Source organism: Haliotis rufescens, unplaced genomic scaffold (assembly GCF_023055435.1).
Source record: "Haliotis rufescens isolate VD_foot unplaced genomic scaffold, xgHalRufe1.0.p SCAF_12, whole genome shotgun sequence".
Lineage (NCBI taxonomy): Eukaryota > Metazoa > Mollusca > Gastropoda > Lepetellida > Haliotidae > Haliotis > Haliotis rufescens.
Window position 1 is genome coordinate 11420236 of NW_025963802.1, and position 23009 is coordinate 11443244.

Consider the following 23009-nt stretch of genomic DNA (forward strand, 5'->3'; position numbering starts at 1 on the left):
GATTGTATTCACGCGTGGCACCACGTTTTGCATGGAGACACGAGTAAAAAAACACACACGCCACGTTGGCATACACGTGTGCCAACACCTCGGCATGGATGAGCGAGTGACAACGTCACGCATGTCTATCGATCTATACTTCTAGTACCGTCTGTTTGTAGTCACGCGTGACATCACGTTTTGCATGGAGACATGACATGTCGCTGCATGCCGATTCACCTTTAGAATTCAGGCGTCCGTTCCACAACATGATCGTAGCGTTCAGGTGATCGCCACTCATATACTTTAACTTAGCCGAACGACTGCCATTGCGCTACAATACGATCGCCTTATGGAACGAGACCTTGCATCTCAAAGTTTACAATCACATCATAATACCCGATGATGTCATTTGGGGAATTTTGTTGCAAGAAAACGAAAAACGGAAGTGCCGCCATCTTGGATGTACACGCGCCACTTGGATGCGCACGCATTACCAACAATGCCCTCTTCGCGCATGTTCAGAACAACTTCCGGTCCTGTAGTACTGCTACCAACTACTGATGCGCACCTGGATATATAACTGATTCAAAGACAGTCTGTTACATCATTGATCAACCGGTTAGTTTACTTTTTTATGTAGAATATTCTAGATTGGCTCCGAACAGGACTGAATGCACCATATGTTATTGCATGATAACATGGTTACTTCAAAATGGTAATGCTCATATATATTAAGTTAAACATTGAATTGATAGCGTGGGCATGTATTGCTTACAATTTACATGAAACCTCTTTAGTCAAGACATTTTGAAAACAAATTTACCAATCCAAGTCCGCCGATTCTACTGTGAGTCCCATCGTTGGTACTTAATCAAGCCAAGTCTAGTTTTTTACTGACATTTCTCTTCAAACGATTTATAGAGTTGCGTCCTTTGGGCACGCCAGAAACCTGTGAATGTGGGTGCGAATCCCCGATTATGTTTCCATGTTTGTCGGCACCATACCCGTGCTCGTGGGTTTCAGCGAAGTGGTAAACGTCTGAGACCTGCAACACTTCTAGCTTTCCTCCCACATTAAGCTGACACGCTGCGATATAACTGGAATACTGTTAATAGCGGCGTTAAACCCAACTCACTCACTCACTCACTCTTCAAACACCGACGGTGGTACAAATGAGGACAAAAAAAGAGGCAACTAACGGGATCGGGTCATCAAGCTCGCTGACTTGGTTGATGCATGTCATTGTATCCCAATTGCATAGATCGATGCCCATGATGTCAATCTCGGGGTTGTCTTGTCCAGACTCGATAAGTTACAGACCGTCGTCATATAATTGGAACATTGATGAATGTGGCGTTAAACAACAAACAAACAAACAAACAAACTAAAAATGAAATTAAGTACGGAACCTTGGACTCGACACATTCGAGTTCAAAACAATGGTGATATGACAACGGAAAAGCCAGCTTATCAGGTGGCCTCACAACACCTTCTTACTTGTCGAATCAGTAGTTTCTGTTGACACAGCGGTATCAGCGGCACGTTATTGGGTCAACCAATTGCCTCGCAAATCTTTCGTAACTGTACTCCCAACCACGTTCTCGGTGTCGTTATTCAAACAGAGGTCCCAACTGATACAACCTGTACATCGTTGGAAGTAGCAAGCATCATACCAGCGACATCAACGACGATGTCGTGTCACTGTTTGCTGGGACTAGTAGCTCTTTGCTTGGCCTTGGATGTGGCTACTCCGGAGCAAGGTAAATGTAGACAGTCTGTCATTTTAAAGGATAAATTGTAACTGTTTGCTTCCTTAATACGTTCATGGCTGGACCAGTGACTGATGCAATCACGATGACGATGCAATCAACAACGTCAAAGACCTTGACCACCCGATCCATTACGTCGTCTCGCACGACAAGCAAATGTTACAGGGAACCTATTCCAACCCGAGGATATACTAAATAGAAGGGTATCGTGTATTGTAATGCTTTGACATATAGGCTTTACTCACAGTATGAAGAGCACAAAGTATTGAAATAGGGAAGTAGCATGTATTGCCTGTTTCAGTAATTGACGGACTTCCTTGTAATGATAATTAGATCTGTTCCTTAAGTTACAAAAATACGTCCTTTTTCACTCAGTTTGTATCATTAATGCTTTTGTATTTGATCATGTCAGTAATCTCAAACTTGAAAGTGTGATAAAGAAAATAGGCTAGCTGTCAGCCTGTTGAACAATTGATAATTTTTGTACCAATATTTGAAAATTTCCCGTAGCTTTAAAATTGCAAATGTCCAGATGTTGAATGAAGTTTCTTGCCATGCATCGGCCTTTATCTTGTTTATCGCAGCACGGTACGACCTTATTTTGCCCACAGATTCCATAACTGATAAGGGTGTAAGAGTGTTTAGATCCGACCATTCTATTAATACTAAGGGCAACCTTATCACTTTGAGTCTCATGGCCAAGTCAAGCCAACGAGGTAATCTGATCAGATATATATTCCAATATTTGCATGTTGCTACACAGAGAGCGCCAGGATATTCACAAGCTAAGAGAATTTTTAGATCTAAATATGAATCGCCGTTTGAGCTCGTCGTTTAAGGCGCCGCGATTCGCTCTGCAGAGTTGCGGGCCTTTGGCACGCCAGAAATCTATGATTGTGGGTTCGAATCCTGGATCGCCCCGATTATGTTTCTAGGCTTGTCAGCACCATTCCCGTGCTCGTGGGTTTCACCGAAGTGGTAAACGTCTGAGACTAGCATCACTTGGGGCTTTCCTCCAACATTAAGCTGTCACGCCGTGATATAACTGGAATAATGTTAAAAGCGGCGTTAAACCACACTCACTCAGGGGCACAGGTGGCCGAGCCCTCTCAGGCTCAACAAATACGTTTGAAATGTTGCGTTCCTTTGGCATTCCCGAGTCCTTTGTTGTGTCACATAACTTAATCCTAAATGTAATCTAATATAGTGACTTTCGTGACTGCATTGATTTCAGAAAAATAATAACATTATAACATCTCTCTGCGGTTGATCATATTTGTAATTGTTACGTGTAAAGAGTATTAAACCTTACAAGACATTTCCAAATGCGCTTGAAGGGTAGAGGCTATAAGTCACAGCAGATACTTTTAACAACTGAATACCGGTGTGCTTGGGGCAACCTCCACTAACACAACTGTTGATGTGCATCGAGGCGATGAGTTCCAATTAACGTTGATATTACTTCCAGTAATACCATTAACTATAATTTAGTGACTTAAAGTTGCATTAAGGAATACTCAGGCACACTAGGCTTGAGTTACGTACTTTAGTGTTGCTCAGTGTGTATGGATTGTGCAGTATTGAACCTGTACACAATACACCCCGGGTATAAGCACGGGTATATGTTGAGGACAAGAGGCAAGTTATAAAGTGTAAAGAGAGTTAATAAGGAGATCACGAGAACATATTTTTATAAGTCGAAAAGTAATAAAGACACATCAATTTCAAAAGGGCAATTCTGGCACATCACAGACCATCATTTCGACCCAACATACTGGTCAGAAATGCGGTCCTGTAATGACAAGGTTCCTGTACGTGGTATCTACGGCGACTACTGGTGCGACTCTCCTTGGCGCCTCGTCAACGACAGCGTCGCCGCCATGGCCAACGTTAAACGTGACGTCGACTTCATCCTCTGGACAGGGTATGTGTTTTGTCCTTACATATGTTGTTGTTTGATGTTTAAGGTCACAATATTCCAACATTTTGACGTCGGTCAGTAATATATCGAGTCTGGACCCACGCAATAGGGATTCTTCACATGCATTCAACCAATTCAACGAGACTTGTTACCCGACCCCGTTAGTCGCCTCTTACCACAAGCATGGGTTGCTGAATACCAATTCCAAACCGGATCTTAGGTTGTTCGAGGCAGGACTAGGCGTCATTACACGAAATCAAGAATCAGAATGGTGAATTCAAACCCGGGCTAACGTTGGAATAATGAATACAGAAAGATTTGATGACATTTGGCAGAATGATATTTCACCTGAAGTCATAGTCATAAGTATTAGCTCAATAGTAAGAAAAGGTGATTGTGAATATGTTTGTTAAATTGTCTTTTAATACATAATAGAAAGTATGTACATGTAGTCTTGCTGGGGAGTTTTCAGTTCTTTTTTGTGTCAGGGTCTCTATGGGAGACTATTCCCTGTGAAGTCTCAATTTAAGATTCCAGTGTGTATATTTAGGGAAACATTCGCCCCCATTCTATTCACAATCCCTTCCTAGCTCGAGATCCATATTCTCATCCCATTGTGACTTTGAAAGTTAGAGACTTAAGGTTCATGTAAAGACTTTCGGAGACTATACGTAAGTCTAAGTGAATAGAAACGCTTACTGTTTTTTATTTATTCCACTGACTGTTACCTTGGCACAAATGCATATCGACGTGTTTGTAAACCAATATCGGGCAATATAGTTCTTCTTTCCATTGTTTGGTATATATGACATCTCTTGCAATTAAAACACATCAATTACCATAAGAAATAATATTAAAAAAATGTTTATACATAGCCGTGCCATTTTTGGAAATCAATAATAATAAAAAATATCAATATCTACATCCTTTACAATACGGACACATGGCACTGATAGCATGTATAGAGACCGTTAATTTATAGACCCCGAACTAGGACGTGTGACATTCCTGTCGCAAGCGCTGACTAAAACAGGTGAATGCAACATCGACATAACGGCGATATGTAAATATCATGTGTATGAGCATCCATCCACTATATCAAGATAGCTGGCATGCAGTCAGTCATGACACTGAGTCATACTGCTTCGTTATGATTTCAGCCGGCTCTTACGACAAGCAGCTGGTACTGGGGGCTTATTCGTCACTAACAATATCCACAGGGTCAGTAAAATGAGGCACACAATGTGTTTCTCAGGCCTTCTTAGCAAGTCTCAGGAAAGATGTTTAATGAAGTACCATTTCTTTGGATATGGTACTGCAGAGATTTGAGAATCTCATACAGAGAGTTACCGCTGTATATTGTCCCATTCTGCGTCTAACCTCGGGAAGAGAAGTCATTAGAGATCGATTTAGGTCGGGTTCAGTTTTGGCCAAAGACAAAAGATCATGTTTTTGTGAGCAAGAATTGAATAGACGCACTGCCCACATACTCTTGTTTTCTGTTTTTGTCAAAAACGGAGCGTTGCGATATGTCGTGTCTCCAGCTGACTAGCGGACAAAGGATACTGGCTAAAATAAGTTCAGTGTCAGGTGAGTTTTGACGATTATTGCCTGACGGTCTTGTACGAGCCGCACGAGCGAAACTTGTCGACGGATTTCGGACGTTCTCGTACTCTGAATCAAAATAGCTTGATTTGAGGAGTTCTATTGGTGTACCATTCAAGTTGTAAGCATTTATTATCACCAGCCTGAAGTTTGTTATCGTGCCTCTATCACGGTGGTCCATCATATATATGTTTACTGTTTTCGCTGCTGTCATAAGGTGCATTACTCGCCTTAAACGGATTGCGAAAATACTTGATAACTGAACTGGCTACAAGTTTGTTTGGCGATATTACTGGAACATGTGTATGTGGTGATTATGACCAATGTTTATGATAATATCATTCCTCCAAACTGAGGACAATAATAGTTTCGTTGTTACTGTTCACCGGACATTTTGTTCGCCTGTTATTTACTGCTTCAATTAACTCTATTAAATGACATTGAGTCACACAGTGGCAAATACATAACTGTGGTTGCAAGACACTGCCATTTAAAATAAATATAACCTGTATGTGGTTTTTAATTTGAAATTCAAACGTGCAAATCAGCAATGCAAGAATAAGCACTTTATTGACACCATTCAATTAGTCAGGTACTGGCTACATATTGACATTTTATGTTACACCAGTGAAACAGTCATGTTACACTTTCATAAAATGAAATTGGTTCACAAATTATCTTTTGCTGAGTTGTCCATTAAAAAGAAAATCCAGAACATTGCTCTATTTCAGATTTTTCTGATTATTTAAAAAACAATTTGTTAAACTGTCATATGAAATACAATAGCAAATGGTCTGGATCATGATTATTATCTTCGTCTTTAAACTTACGAAATCTGTACTTGCAAACATCGCATGGGATATTTTGGATGGTTTTATTTCAGTGTCTGTATGACAGGCTTAACTGAAGAAACCTAGACTTGCTAAATGTTTGTTCCAGTGATTTATGGCAGCTTGCTGCTTGCAGTTAAAACATTGTTCGTGATATATGTTGTTGACACAAGTTCGATATGACGGGTAATATATGGGTTGACTTTAGAACTGTGGGAAGGGTTAATATCTATGAAATATTCTTAGGAGAGCGGGGCTTGCTGAAAAAATGGAATTGGATTTGGATTCGTATCGGAAGTACCCAGATGAATCCCATGAAATAGGTTAAATTACCAGTTTCTGATATGCAGTCACAGAGGTAACCAATCAGTGTTCAGAAATACGTATAGATATTGCATCAATGTTTATTTTCACTGCCCGTACAGTCGCTTGTCATGCTCAGTTGCGTTGGCCGGATAATCGACACACGGCAGTTGATGAGCCCTAGCGGACAGGGCAAGACAGGGGAGTAGAAACCAGATCTTAGTACTTGTTGACAGCTTTGTGACAGGAAACGCAATTCAATGAACAATCTTGCAAAGCTTCATATGACAGAGTACCCTGGCAGGAATAAGGTTAAGTATGGACGAGGTATGACCCGGCCAAGATGAAAAGTTTTCATGTGTTGCCATTAAAGTGAATTTATGTAGTTTTTTCAATGTATGGATAACAACATTGAATGATGTGTCAAAAGGGCTGAATTTGAATATTGGACTATGATGAACTCCTTGGTTCGAGTTGATTTCCTTGATGTTATAAGACAACATAGTTGGATGCTTATCGTTGGATTTTCTCCGAAAGTCTTCAAATCTGTTCCGATATATCCGATTATTTTTATAACAATGCTTACAAATTATGTTTGCATTTGGCTTAAAAGAAACCCTGTCATACAACGTCCTTAGGTAAACGATTTTTATGTGTCTGTATACTGATTAACACATTTCAGCCTTGATTCAATATCGAAAAGAAATGTTCGCAAAACAGTCAATAATCTACATCGTACCCTGATCCTATTGTACATTCAAAAGTTTTCACAAAGCAACTGGGACCTTTTTTCCAACCATGCAATAGCTGCCCTCCACGTCTGAATAGTCTTCCTTGAGTCGTAAACCCTCGTCCCAGGAAATGATCTGAATTCCAACCTTCTTCCATGTAGACTTCAATTCATCTCTCGACATCCCTAAAGTGCTGAACTTCTTTACTCCCACTATGTAGAAAGTTCCTCCCAAACATCCACAGATGACCAAGTGGCCACCGGGTTTTAACATTCCGACCATATTCCTGGCGTACCGTTCATAGGAGGCCACGTCTGTGGCAACTGCTTCCAGACAGAAGGATGACGTGACGATGTCGACCTGCGGAAGGAAGTTTGGCGAAAAAGGGTTTTCCTCCCTGATGTCACAGTGTAGAATCCCACAAATCTTGTCTCTAATGCTTACCGCTCTCTCGGGGACATCAGTTTTGCTGTAAACAAAGAAATTGTCACATATTATTTCACGAAAAGGTGTGCGTATTGTGCTCTTCCATTGGCATCCGTCACAAATACATGGAAAGGCAAGCCAAGTGTTCACCAGAACAACACGGGGGAAAATTGGCACAAGTTGAAATAGGGAATTGCAACGGCATAATGATTGATGCTTCAGGTTTGGAAATGTGTTCCATTAAACATTTTGAAAGCTTTGCTAAGTCATTGGATGCTGTAACCCTGATCAAACAACACACATCCTAGAAATTCGATTATAAATCGCAGTGCCTCCCCGCTAGGCTGAACCCAAGAAGTCTGCAGACCTCGCTTTCCTAACGATTACTGTTACATGTTTACAGAGGAACCTTCCGTACCAATGATTCGGTAAACGAAATTAAAAACGTGGGTGCCTAATTCTAAATCAATCTACAATCACTACGATATAGGCCCATGTACCTTGAGAACCACTGAACTTGCATTACTCTGTGATAATATTTTCAGTTACTGATTATGACTATTTACGTTTAATCTTCTGATTTGCATATTTTTTGCATACCTGTTAAATCTACGGATTAACTAACTTTAGTTGTCAAAATATTGCTTATTTAATACATATACATTTGATGTAATAAATGATTTTGAAATTGAGTGAATCATGTAACAGCAATGAATCCGAAAGAAGAGTCTATATTAAGAAATCCTAACTTGCCTTTTCCCTTCTATTTTGAGTACCATTTCAAATATTTTATCAAAACTGAATTCCAAAGATCCATCGCGCCATTGCTTTAAGATGTCATTGTTACTCTGGCAGAAGTCTGACAAGAAGATGTTGTCACAATGTTGTGCTGAGCTGATGACACTGTATATTGTTGGACCTGTCCCAATATCCAAGAGCGTTTTCCCTTTGACAGCACCTGGAACAAAGCATGAGAACAGGTAGTTCTGGGACATCGTTACGATCTCCCCTCTACTTTACTACCACCATCATCAGCTATTTAGAACGCATATTGAACTACACTATGTTGTTATTCACGGATTACTAGGATGTACAGGTTATGCGTTAGAAAACCTATAAACCTAATCAGATCGAGTAAGTGAGTCAGTTATAATTAAACGTCACCATGGCAATATTTCAGCCATATTGTGACGAGAGAAAGTGTAACTTTAACAAAATTGTACTGTATAAACATCTGTCGCCGATGGACAGAACACACTAGATAACTAGACAATCACATATTTAGATAAAACTTGTTTGAGAGAAAGTAAAAGAATGAACGACCTTCCAACAACACGGGCTATTGATCGCCAGCAACAAGGTAGGCAACCATACAAGGGAACGTGGGGATTTACGCTACTTTTGTTCCCTGCCCGTTTCCAAGCATTTAATTTATCAGGGCGAACCCAGATTCGAAGCCACAATCGTTGGCTTCTCGACTCAAAGTGTTTTTGTTTTCATTGTCTTGCAAATATTGTAATTGATGGACATCGATAGTGTCATAACTGACTTTGTAAATGAAGGTCGTGAGTTTCAGTATTTCAGTTCTATCACCGCATGTCAACTTAATAGGGGAGGAAAGCAATACGAAACGCAGGTCTCATTTATTTTCCACTTTGATGAAACCCATGAGCACGGGTATGGTGCTAGCAAACCTATGAACATAATCAAAGCGAACCGGGATTCGAAGCCGTCGTCGAAAGGTTTCTTCTCACCCTTTCGCAAACACCCGGTCACCACTTGATAGTGTTTCATAAACACATGCTCATGATACAGTTGGGATAGTACAGTCGGCAATTTCTTGCCGCAATGGAAAGGATTTTGCTGCTTTTATTTTGTTACGGAAACACAACTATATCACAAAGGAAAGATCGCCCTTGTGCAAGACACATTTCTTTACAAGTACAAAAGAACACAGTGACTGCTTTATTGTAAGCAATCTCACAAGCACAAAATGAGTACATCAACACAAACAAGCTATTTTACCTGAGTTAAACGCTTTGTGATAATTGGTCAATATGAATGACATTAGGTTCGCAAGGATAGGGCTGGGCTCTGGGTCTTCGAATACTTGCATGTAATATTCTGGATCAAAATCTTTAGCGTAGTCGTCACAGAAGGCCATTTCTTTATCTGCCATTGTTGGTTCCTTTAAGCTACTTCAAACTGAAAGATTAAGACAATTCAATACCACTGACTGTAAGAAGCACAACAAAGTTATACATTCATTTTCCTAACAATTGTTGAAGTTAAAACCGTAGTGATAAGTCAAGACAACACAAATATGGATTGCAGGTGCCATTACATACTTGACATGTTTTTTTAATAATACAGTGTAAGTAAATGCACCTAACAATTAGCAAATTGTCTGTTTTCATCAAAATGTACACGTATATACCTAGTTTGTATACAATACACACGCAAACTTCAAATTGAATAAAGTTTATAGGTCTTTTCAAGAACCGACATGGGTTTTGTATCATTATGCACAATTTCAAGGTAACGTAATCTGTAGCGTAAACCACACTGTACAACAGTTTTGTCATCGTTGTTGGTTCGTTTAACTGAAAGATTAAGTCAAGTCAGTGCAACAAGTTAACAATTAAGATGCACAGAATTTTATCCAACTGCTTCACTTGACGTTATTGTTTGAGTAACAATCGGTGTGATGATGTAAATGCAATAACGAGACACAAATATCAAGAACAGTCTGAGGTTCCTTTATGTTTGTGATATATTCGGTTGAATAACCATAAGAACACACTCGTGCATATTCTTCCACGCATGTTAGCGTTCCCGCAGACTAACGTGCAAATTCAGACTAACGTGCAAATTCAGTGCAAAACGTGAATTAATTACTAATTCAGTTTGTATGTTGTAGGCGAATGAAATATGGTCGTTATCTACACCATATAACCTGAATTAAGAGTTTTGTGTGGATGCATGGTCAACATTTGTGACAAAGTTAATGAGGTACAGTTTTAGAAGTTATCATCACGCGAGAGTGTTTGGGGATAGTAAATATCCTGTATTAGGAATAGAATTTTTTTAGCGAACCTTGGCGAGCTAAATATATAGTGTTTATTCCTAATACAGGTTATTTACCGTCCCCAAACACATAAGCGTGATAACCTCTTTATCATATAATGTCATTCTTCAATTCTGTGCTCGAAGAATCTCTTCCCATCTCTCATAAAATTCCCTAAATATTGCAAGCAGTCACTGAACATGCGCATAAAAATATATTACATCAGAAGGTAAGTGATATGTCAGTCGGACAGTCAGTATAGTTACAACTGAAACCTGTTTCTTATACTAACTGTGACCTATAACTACATATAGACAAAAACAACAACTGCCCACACAAACTGTTTTACTTGCCTTTCGCAGCAATCCATAGGTCTCCCCGCTAGAGTAACTGCCCTTTATGAAAGGGAAACTACTCTTACCCTAGTCTATGAGAAGTCACGTTTTTTAGAGTCTGCCTTTTGTGATATAAGGTTACGAGGTGCAGTAAGATGTCCACACAGAGACAAAACGAAACAAGGTAACAATTCGGACACAGTTCGGCCAAATCTAACTGTTGTAAATTTGGAAAAGGTTCCAGGCATAGATACTGCAACTGATCCCGCTTGCCTAAAGTCGTCGCGAAATTGTTTCGCAATTTACATCTCCAACGTTACCAAAACTTGTAAAATGCCTAAGCTACGTCACAGTTAAACACTGATTTTCAGTATATTAGACTATTCTTTTGATAATGACAGCAATTATGCCAGTAGTTTCTCCAGATTCCCGATGGTTAATTCTGACTGGATCGCCGAATGATAATGGCGACGCCATATTTGTTTGTAAGTCAGAAAGTAGTCCCTACTTGAACATTGATATTTGCATTTCTCTCCGCATACGACCCCAACGGATATCGTTTTTATCCGTTGGCCTTCTCCTTCCGAGAAACCTACCCATTATATGATAAAACCATTTATCCGGTCAAAACATTGATATCTTGTATGTCAACATACAAATTTCTCATTCTAAATATCGCGTTAATGACATCAATAAATTATTTTGATTTGTACACATCGAGTTAGTGATTTGAAAAACTACTTGCTTTTTTGTTAACATCAGGAATTTTATGTTAAGATAAATTATACTCGAATTGTTGATATCAATAAAAAGTATTTAGAAACTAACACTAGCTGTATATGCAAAGACGTTCAAACAGAAGACATGGTTATAGACGTCTACATAATTCAAAATGCCTTACCTCTTGGGACTCTGGAGTAAATGGCAACTACACGATATCGTGGGCTTGGGTCTCGAGACGACCGGACGTGTTTTGACGGAGCTCTGCATATTGTGCAGTCCTTATGGATATATTTTGCTTCACCGGCGGTGAAAAAGACAACTGACTTCCATGATCTCAAGCAGATGGTAAAGCCCAACTACTCTACTAATTTTCTAGGGTACAGCTATGAACTCCTCTCCAACATACCCCACACAAACCCCTGAATCTATTGACTTTGATATCCTCAGAGACCTTGGGGACATTTTAGGAGAAAGTGACAGGCAATCATGTGAGACTTCTCTCAAAAGCATATACAAGAATGATGAAAAACTGTTGAATGATGTGCGACACTCACTGTATGATATAGCTAAGGCAGAATGCAGTGATTTCCCAGACGGGGTACTGATAAAGAGAGTGAATCGTGGAGGAAGATCTAAAAGTATCTCAGACAAATATGCTGCAGACATATATCTCCTTTTTAAGTACATTAAAGGAGCAGTGCCACCCCATGTTATTCAAACTGATGTATTAAGCCGTCAAAGAGCACGCTACACAGATATTGGCGGATGTGACAATGTGTATGATGTGAGTCAGGAGCTTGACCCTGAAAATATGACAAGCAAATCCAAAATAAATGATTTTGTGCCTGAAGTGTTTAACAAACTAATAGCCATTCATGAAGAAATGATGGAAAAACTGGATTTTGTTTGCAATAAACTTTGTGATTTCCAGGACAAATATGAATTGGATATGAGAAAAATGATTGATACATATGAAGACAAGAACAATCAACTTCAGCATTATGTCACCGAGACTAAGTGTTTGCAACTGACTGAAGAACGATTGAAGAGAGATATTTGTTCCTTGAAAAGTGACTTGAATAACAAGAGTAAAGAAATTGTGCATCTTAAAGACCAGATTTGTACAACGATTTCGACTATTGACAAACGAGCTTGCAAAATAGACGGCAAAATTGACTTGATGAATACACGAAACAAACTCATGTATTCTGAGGCAGTTAAGATACCAAGCCAACTAGCTCGAGATGATGCAAGCCCAGAGCCCAATACCCAAGCTTTTCCACCACTGTCCAACAGAGAAGATGTAAGCCTGTCTATCACTATTGAACCCCTAGACGAGCAGAACAATAGCTCCTGGGGTCATGACAGTGACCTTGGAAAACAAGAAACTATTCACTCACGAAAGGTTAACTTTAACCAACAGTGGAAACGTGTATTTTCTGGGGCCTCACGTTTCAACTCAAAGAGACTAGTGTTGTCCTACATAAAAGCTGATCAACCATTTGAAATCGCCAGGGACGCCATCATCGACTATGCTAAAGACCGAGGAGTGACAATTAGTAAACTGTCACTTCTGAAGCACTGGAAGACAGTCATATAACCCAACGTACACCATACGAATCCATGTTCCTAACCAGGGTGCCAAGGTCATGCTTGAAGACGATACATTCTGGCCAGAGAATGTCAACTGTAGAGAGTGGGTTCCCAGCAAAAGATGGTATGTACACAATGATGATGAACAGTCAAGATCTTAAACATGACAAGTAAATCAAGATCCCGACTATTTGCAACCTATCTCTTGTTTCTTATGATCAGACTTGCTACATGGAATGTGCGTGGCGTTATGCATGCTGCTACTGAACTTGCTGATAAACTTGAAAGTTGTGATATAATGTTCATTTCTGAACACTGGCTAAACAGACAAAACGAATCCTACTTAAATGGGATCCATGATGAATTTGATGTGTATTCCAAATGTGACAAATCAGAACTACCAAGACCTAGAGGCTCAGGAGGCGTAGCAATATTTGTTCGTAAATGGGACTGTTGTGTCTCGTCTGTGACAAACACTCCAGATAATGATCGAACGATCAGTATCAAATTGACTATGAACAATGTTCCTGTTTTTATTATAGGAACATATCTTCCATCTAGTAATGTGTTGGACAGTGTTTATTGTGAAGCGCTTGACTATGTCATACAATTATATGATGTGTATTCACAACATGGACAGACTATCATACTTGGTGACTTTAACACAGACTTACGCACTCCTGATAAACTGCGTTCCAAGTACTTAAGCAGAGTATTGAATGAGAGATCTCTGTACTCTGTGATCCCCATCGATGACGTCACTAGATATACATATTTCACCAAAAGTGGAAATATTAAGACTATGCTAGATTACATTTTTGTAAATGTTGATTTTACACCTAATGTTGTCGGATTTGTCATTGATACAAATGTATCTTACTCTGTATCAGATCATTTGCCTATTCTTGCCTGTCTAACTGTAACAACACCTATTAGTCAATATGGAGGGGATAAACTTAACTGGTGCAAAGCAACTGAGACGGACCTAATGCTTTATCGTTTTGAAACTGAAAACTGGCTTCGTGATACTGTTTTTGCAATTTCAGACTACCAGACGCCAGTAGACTTTATTCAATATTACAATGAATACATCACCTCAGCCCTTCAAAATGCAGCAATAATGTACATTCCTTCATCAAAATTCCAACCTAGGCTGAAACCGTACTGGAAAAAGGATAATCTTAAATCATTACACAATAGTATGCGCAAGTGCCGTAAAGAATGGAAGGAAAATGGTAAAACTCGCGATAAAAGCAACATTTTTTTTGCTAGATACAAAGAAGCCAAACGGTTATTTAGAAAACAGCATCGAATCTCAAAACAAAAGCTGATAGATGATAGATACAAAGAAGTTTATGAAGCTGCTGAGGTTGATGTTCATGAATACTTCAGGGTAGCTAAACGTTATCGTAAAAACAAAGGTCATACTCAAAAACTTGTCTATTCAGATAAATCATCTAATGACCCGAAGGATATATGTGATATGTTTGGTGAATATTACAGAAATCTAGCTGCCCCGGATATTGATCTGAAACATGATGTTCTATTTTCCTCTTACGTCAAACAACGTGTTAATGACCTTGAAAATGAGGTATTAGATAGCACTGATTCTTATGACAATAATGGTGTAGCTATAGCATCTCCCCTTTCAAAACCCTTCACTGCTGAAGAATTGATGGATACTGCCAAATCTCTGAAAACAGGTAAATCACCAGGGCATGACGGAATCTCAAACGAGCATATTAAAAAAGCAGGTAGATCTATTCATCACCATCTCATGGTTTTATTCAATGCAATTGTGCACTATGAATATATACCATATGAGTACAACATAGGTAAAATTCTCCCAATCCATAAAGGTCATGGTAAAAGCAAGTCGGATCCTGCTAATTACAGGGGAATAACTATGACATATGCTTTTGGTAAACTTTTGGAAAGGCTCATACTCAACAGAATCGAATCCTAGGTAACTAAAAACTGTAATTTCCCACATCTTCTCCAATTTGGCTTTCGCAAAAATGCAGGTGCAGACACTGCGGCCCTCACACTATTAGAAGCAATAGCATATTACAATGAAAGAAGTTCTCCAGTCTACTGTGCATTTCTAGATAATGAAAAAGCCTTCGACAGGGTATGGCTAGATGGCCTTTTTCTAAAACTTAATGACCTTGGTATCACGGGTAAAACATGGCGAATACTACGTAGCTCTTATATGTCTATGTACTCCTATGTCAGCTTTGCAGGCTATAGATCAGACTTGTTTCATGTACGCCAAGGAGTTGGTCAAGGCAGAGTTATATCTGCTTGGCTCTTTACATTATATATAAATGATCTGTTATGCGAGCTGGAACGCTCTAAGCAAGGACTAATCTGCCGTGGGCACATACTCCAGGCCAGCTCTTGGCAGATGATACAACACTATTTAGTAGCTCACCAACAGGCCTTCAAGATCTTCTCAATGTTGTAAATCAGTATGCATATAAATGGCAGCTTAAGTACAATGTCACGAAAAGCCCTGTTCTAATATTTGATGTGCAGCGTAAATTTATCTGCTCTCAATCACTGTACTTGGGCAGTATGTGTGTTCCACTTCAGCAATCTATAATATATGCAGGTGTCAGGATAAGCTCTGATTAGTCTTCCTTAGAACGAACACAATTAGCTTGTGAAAAGTTAAAAATGTTAATAAATAGTAATAATGATACTGGACTAAAGTTTGGAGGCATGAATCCAATCCCAGCAAAAAGGATCTGGGAACGAGTGATACTCCCATGCGGACTCTATGGATGTAATGTCTGGGGCTATTAACCCTCAAAGAATACGATATGCTGGAAGTTATTCAACGTTATTTCAGTAGAAAAATACAGGGCCTTCCAAAATGTACATCAGATACTGTTGCTGTGGACAACATGGGTTTGATATCTCTCCAATCCTTTATTGACAAACAGTCACTGTTACTACTTGGAAAACTATGCCGATCCAGTTACAGCTATGTCTTTAAAAAGGTATTCATTACTCGCCTTGGCCAGTTTAGATACGAAATAGCGTTGGATAACCTCAAAAAACGATGTGCTTTGTCACCTGTATATAACATGCTCAGACTTGTCAAAAAATACAATCTTAATGCAGAAATAGAAGATTATCTAATTAAATGTAGCTTCGCAAGTAAAAAGGCATGGTCTGATATTGTTGGAAAGGATTATTTCTGCAGACCAGGAAGCTGTATGCTCTAAGCTGCTATCTAGACTTAACTTAAATAGATATGTTTCGCTACGTAATGATAAGGAACACAGACTCTGGCTACTTGCACTTGAACGTCCTGAACAGTTCCCAAATCTGTCTCATCTTGTACGGCTGGGATGCATAAATATAGAATCCAGGGAATGTCGATGTGGAATTGTAGCTCATGATATTATTAAGCATGTCTTTTTGTATTGTACATTGAATATGAATGACAGAAATGAACTATTTGAAATCATTTGTGATGTGATAGATGTCTCTACATTTGCAAGACTATGTAGTGAGGACGATGATATAATCCTGTCTGTACTACTAGGCGGTTTGCCTGAGTGTGTTAGCTCTTTATCTCAAAGTCTATGGGGTGACCTTATGGTTATTGTGTCAAGACATTGTAGGAAATGGCTGTATCTGTTACAAAACAGTTATAAGAATGCTTGATTGTCATGCATTTTGTAGTTATCATTTCTAATAATATTGTTCAATTGTACTACTGTACAGCTCTGTAATGATACATAATATCATATATGATATGTATCTTCAATATCTGGAGGAAATAAAGAATATCTATCTATCCGGTCAAAACATTGATATCTTGTATGTCAACATACAAATTTCTCATTCTAAATATCGCGTTAATGACATCAATAAATTATTTTGATTTGTACACATCGAGTTAGTGATTTGAAAAACTACTTGCTTTTTTGTTAATATCAGGAATTCTATGTTAAGATAAACTATAATCGAATTGTTGATATCAATAAAAAGTAATTTAGAAACCAACACTAGCTTTATATGCAAAGAAATACAAACAGAAGACATGGTTATAGAGTCTACATTATTCAAAATGCCTTACCTCTTGGGACTCTGGAGTAAATGGCAACTACACGATATGCCGCAATATATATACATGTACATCACAAAGTAACCAAACCCATAAGTATCATATAGCAAGTCTACGATATCCAGTAACATCAATTTTATTTAATGAGTGACAAATGAAACTCTAGCAATCATGTGTTTTTATTTACCAAATGCAATATTCGTTGTTATCCTTTGTCCCTTTGTCGTTTGTGATTAAAGGCGGGAGCTTTTTACAACATGACAATATTATTTACATCGACAGCCTGACGGTTCTCCGCGGGTCGGATTGCAACGTCCTCCGCTTTCTTGGGAGCCACAGTCGCCCTTCCAAGCTCCCACACACGGACGTGTAAACACTGTGCGGAGTGGGCCAGGCATAGATGGCTGTTGGAGCGGTAACCTCCCAGTGTGGCAATCGACCTGCCTTCGCCTTACTGAACACACTGATTGCAGCTGATCGTTGGGTCGCTTTCAGTTGGAGATACGTGTAACAACGTGGTAGCCAATTGTGTCTTATTTTCATCAACAGAGAATGAATACCTAGACATATGCTACCTGATAAGCATTAAAGTATTGTACATAATAAATTCAAACTGTTCAGGGCTTACTACACATCCTTCCTAGTTACGCTTAGAATTTTTCAGCCACTTTCCATATCTACTTCCACACAATTATGAATGTACTTTTTATGTTCTTCTTCGCTACACCAGAGATAACGTGGCTCACATTAAAAATCAGTTCCTCAACCAAAGTCTAAACTTGGAGATCACTGAGAAGATAACAGACGCCTTAAAGGCGGAGTTTCCAGGCGTCCCAGTTTATGGCATAATGGGAAACCATGACTGGTTTCCAGCTGACCAGTTCCCGGTGCAACAAGCGTTTCTATATAACGCTACCGCTGAACTCTGGAGAGACTGGATCGGGGACAACCAACAGATTGAGAACTTTAAGAAAGGTATTATAATATCATTTTGAATTCAAAATGACAGCAATGAGTACAGATACGTCTTATCTAACACTATGTCGAATTGACATATAACACACGTTATTTTATGCATATTGCATTTCTTTGACAATGAAAATATTCAATCACCTTTGCGACAAGTAAGTGAATTCCTCGTAGTTGTATATTCATGAATTGTCTCACAGTGGTATATGTATTGTTCTAGGCGGCTTTTACACAATCAGGACACCCAAGGGCCTTCGGATCGTCGGTCTGAACACGGTCTTCTACTATGGCGCAGACAAACTGACCACCAACTTGACCGACCCTGCTGGTCAGTTCGCTTGGTTGGAGGAAGTTCTTCAGAACGCAACAAATGTCGGGGAGAAGGTATACTTGCCCTTGGTGTGTGTGTGTGGAGGGGCGAGATAATTATGCTTGGAAAAAAGAAGTCTGGCGCAAAAATTTCATTGTTGCAATGTGTTGTTTTTTAAATAGTTTGGCTCGTAGTTTTAATTAAAAAATAAATCTGGTGGCGAATCCTTTTCCTCTTTCTCATCATGCGACCAATAAATGTGGTCTGAAGGAAAGAAGATTACAGACTGATGTAAACACGTTTGCCCTGTAAGCAGTTGCACGTGGTCCTTTGTGCATCGCACATATCAGATATCAGTCGAAGTTAAGCAACGTTAGACAGCGACCATGTTCGGCGAGCATGACGATAATAGTTTCTAAGACTTCGGTCCTTAAACACAGGTCACATGTGGGGTGACATGTTCGAAATCTGCCTCTGCCCACCCAACAGAGAATGGTTATACCTGGTAGGATGAAATTGTAATGGGAATATAAATTTTCTTTCTCCTTATAAGGTGACATCTTGGATTGTATACTCCCAGGGCCGCTGACAATGTGATTTGAGTGCACACTTATTTATTGTCCGGGTTAATAATAACCAAGAAATTCTGCTGACGTGACTTATCGTTTTAACTGACTGGCTCACTCCAGTGGTTGTCATATCTATAATGTGTATACAGTAGAACACGGATATAACGAACACGGACAGGGCGAACAAACGGACACAACGCACTGTTACAAAATCCCCGATTTATACCTTCTATATTATCCTATAATTATTTTGTTCCAAGATGGCGGATGTTTCCGAGCGAAAACGTATATAACGAACAAAGTATATAACGAACTGATTTCTCTGGCCCCTTGTATACGTAGTTCGTTATATCCATGTTCTACTTAAGCTTTCTGCTCATATTGACAAGGGGGCACGGGTGGCCCAGTCGTCTAAGGCGCCGCGATTCGCTGTGCAGAGTTGCGTCCCTTAGGCACGCCAGAAACCTATGATTGTGGGTTCGAATCCCGGTTCGCCCGGATTATGTTTCTAGGTTTGTCAGCACCATACCCGTGCTCGTGGGTTTCACCGAAGTGGTAAACGTCTGAGACCTGCATCACTTCGGGCTTTCCTCCCACATTAAGCTGACACGCCGTGATATGACTGGACTACTGTTAAAAGCGGCGTTAAACCCAACTCACTCACTCACTCATATTGACAAGGGGTGTGCCTGCAGTTGTTAGCTTATGTCAGTAATGTACTATTTGAGTTTCAACTTGTGTTGAGCAACAGATGCACATAATTATGTAAGCACATATAATGTAACATATGCTACAATCAGCTTATATATTATAATGTCATTGTATCATTATCTTTTCTTCCTGCAGATCATATTGATCGCCCACGTGCCCCCAGGTATTAAGGTCCCGGGAAAGGTTCAGTGGTTTTATGAGCAGTTCAACACCAAATTCCTTGACCTCGTCCAGAAGTACGCGGACATCATCCCCGGGATGTACTTCGGCCATGACCACGCTGATGGACTCAAACTGTTACTGAAGAAAGACGGTAGGTCACTAGAGCAACTTGTAATTGTTTTGGCAACATTACCTTTTGGTCTGTGACATTTGGAACATGGATTAACTTAGGGAAAGTGCCGTCACAGACCTTGCATAGTTTAATGACTTGTAACTGGGAACAAATATGCTAATTTTTGTGTGGAAATACCTCTATTACGTGTTGTAATGTCCACAACAAGATAATTCACACTTGACCAACTCCTCCTGTTGGAGGCTCAAAGATCACCAGTCAACGCATGTATATATAGAAGAACATTTGAAACATTTGAAAATAAAAAAGCAAACAATGATTAAGAAGGTTGAACCGGATATCACAACTTGAATCACGATTTCAGTCAACAAAACAAGAAGACAAAACCTCAGATGCAAAATATTACATGGGCATTCATTTCCAGGTACACCGGGTATTCCGATGTTCATAGCGCCATCGGTGACACCATGGCGCTACAAGAGCGGAACAGAGTCGGATGCCCCACACAACCCAGCCGTCAGATTGGTAAAATATGATCAGAAAACTGGTGAGGCCCTGGACTTTATTCAGTACTACATGGATCTGACTGAAAGCAATGAAGCCAACGCGTCATCGTGGAAGGTCGCATACGACGCCAGCAAGGCCTACCAGGTCAAGGATCTCTCTGCTGCATCCGTCAGCATGGCTGTTAAGCAGATGAGCACAGATAAATATGTTCTGGACAAATATATCCGATTCAATACCGTTCTTGCTAATGGTAACACAACAGTCAACGAATGCGATGCAACATGCAGAGCCGAATATATCTGTAGTTTTACTCATCATGAATTTGGGGAGTTTAATTCCTGTGTCAACGGTCTTATGAAAGGTCTATTGATAGGGTAACTTGTCCATCCATTTTCGTTGGAGGTATTTTATATCTTGAGTGAAATCATGTCATGCGTTTACTCAAATAAATGGTTTATGATGAGTTTATTATTTGGAATAAAACTCTGTTTAAACATGTGAAATTAGTTAGTTATGGTGCGATGCATTCATCGACTAAAACACACATTGAAGAAGACGAATGTATTGTACGTTTGAGTTATGGCGTTGGATTCTATTCTCAGGAGTACAAAGTGTAAAGGAATTTCACAACCCAACTATCGGTATAAAATATCTAAAGAACCATAAATTCTTATCTTTACTTTAAAATCATCATAGCTGTAATTCAAGCCTGATATTAAATACCACTATGACATTGAAAAACACACATTTGGTGAGTGCAATATTCGAACAGGCGCAAAGGTTATCATTCTCAGCTCAGACCATGCAGCAATTTTAAGAGGAATATCCCACTCAGATACAAAGGCCTCCGAGCCGACCTGTCTTTGTTTTATCCTTAATGGATCCAGTCGGGAAAACAACAAACACATACCACAGTTTAACCTTTTTTCGTGTGACGCGGCCGGGGATCGAACCACCGACCTTCCGATCTCCGGGCAGACGCTCTAGCCACCTAGGTGAAATTAATTAGTTATGCGCCATTCCACACAGTGTATTCTTTTTCGCCATGGCAGAAGACTACATCCGTTAGCATTCGTTAGCGGTTCTAATCCCATTGGAATCCCACAAGTGTTTCATCAATTCATTTTCTGATTAAATGAAATGATAGAACAGAAAAAGTTCCGTCATTTCCAAGATGTCTATAACGAATAATTAAGTAAGCTTAAGTCCGGATATTAATATTGAAGAAATGGTTCAAGTTGAGTTGTGTTGTTGTTTTTATGTTACGGCTTTCATGTTGAAGTACATAAACATATAATTTGATAATCCTTCGTTGAGGAAAAACGAAGAAACAGACGAAACATTTATCTCTGTGCAGAACTCCAAATATTTAGTTCCTATTCACACCGGCATGGATGAACCAAATATTCGTTTAGAGCCCCTAGCAATTGTAAGCAGCCTCGTCCCATCCATACTACAAAAGGACGGCATGTCCTGGGAATGTTTAACGTTGGGAATTATCTTCATTACTCTCCACTCATAAAATATAACTCGGATTCAATGGATCGTCGCCTGTGTTGTTTTTCAAGATTATGGGTTTACTTGGCCATTCTCCACACACATTTGAGGCGGTGGGATAACCTAGTTGTTGAAGTGTTGTCTCGTCGCGTCGACGACCCGGTGTCGATTCACATGGGTACAATGTGTGAAGCCCATTTCTGGTGTTCCCCGCCGTGATATTGCTGGAATATTGCAAGTCACTCACTCACTTCTTAAAGATTTGGGTAAATTAAATGTTATTAGATGTAAATTAGACCCGCCCAGTGCTGTAAATAATTCTTATGTTACCATGCCGTTGTTGCTAGTGGGTTACTGTTATGTATGGATCCGTGATAAGGACTTACATCAAAATGCACTATCCCATATTCTCACATATTCCTTCTTTATTCAATGAAAGTACATATATTAGGTACACCTAGGGGACAGAACTTTGCATCTGGATGTGCATATGTATGTAAATATGTGTGTGGGTGTGTGTGTGCGCGCGCGCGCGTGTGTGTGTGCGTGTGCGTGTGTGCGTGTGTGTGTGTGTGTGTGTTGGGGGGAGGGTGGGGTGGGGTGGGGGGGGGCATGGTTGCTCTCAGTTTCGACAAATGGCATGAGCACTAACATAATACGACTCAATCACTACATTACCTCCTCCATCTATGACTCGGCTCAACGGCTCAATGATCGTTTGACTGCAGTTAAAGGTTCTTGCAATCTGCTGTTGAGAGGCCCCTAAATCGGCCATACCAAGAGCT

General features: G+C 39.7%; 2 protein-coding genes across 2 annotated transcripts; one reads left to right on the forward strand and one right to left on the reverse strand.

Annotated features, from left to right (window-relative positions):
* Positions 1-1511: 1511 nt before the first annotated feature.
* Positions 1512-21225, forward strand: LOC124143406 (acid sphingomyelinase-like phosphodiesterase 3b). The gene is made up of 6 exons (XM_046512381.2): positions 1512-1742; positions 3483-3675; positions 18097-18341; positions 18556-18719; positions 20061-20238; positions 20645-21225. The coding sequence occupies exons 1-6, from the start codon at positions 1673-1675 to the stop codon at positions 21103-21105; spliced, it is 1311 nt and encodes a 436-aa protein (XP_046368337.2). The 5' UTR covers positions 1512-1672; the 3' UTR covers positions 21106-21225.
* Positions 5829-9810, reverse strand: LOC124143407 (nicotinamide N-methyltransferase-like). Its single transcript, XM_046512382.2, has 3 exons — positions 9593-9810; positions 8321-8525; positions 5829-7610 (listed from the first exon to the last, which is right to left on the reverse strand). The coding sequence occupies exons 1-3, from the start codon at positions 9744-9746 to the stop codon at positions 7178-7180; spliced, it is 792 nt and encodes a 263-aa protein (XP_046368338.2). The 5' UTR covers positions 9747-9810; the 3' UTR covers positions 5829-7177.
* Positions 21226-23009: the final 1784 nt, after the last annotated feature.

Bases quoted from the DNA above. Each gene is read 5' to 3' on its own strand.
- LOC124143406 (XM_046512381.2), top strand. From the start codon at position 1,673: ATGTCGTGTCACTGTTTGCTGGGACTAGTAGCTCTTTGCTTGGCCTTG. The intron at 1,743-3,482 runs GTAAATGTAGAC...CAATTTCAAAAG, and splicing joins TGTGGCTACTCCGGAGCAAG to GGCAATTCTGGCACATCACA. The intron at 18,342-18,555 runs GTATTATAATAT...GTATTGTTCTAG, and splicing joins GATTGAGAACTTTAAGAAAG to GCGGCTTTTACACAATCAGG.
- LOC124143407 (XM_046512382.2), bottom strand. From the start codon at position 9,746: ATGGCAGATAAAGAAATGGCCTTCTGTGACGACTACGCTAAAGATTTT. The intron at 8,526-9,592 runs GTAAAATAGCTT...GCTTTGTTCCAG, and splicing joins TCACAAAGCGTTTAACTCAG to GTGCTGTCAAAGGGAAAACG. The intron at 7,611-8,320 runs GCAAGTTAGGAT...CTTTGTTTACAG, and splicing joins CTCAAAATAGAAGGGAAAAG to CAAAACTGATGTCCCCGAGA.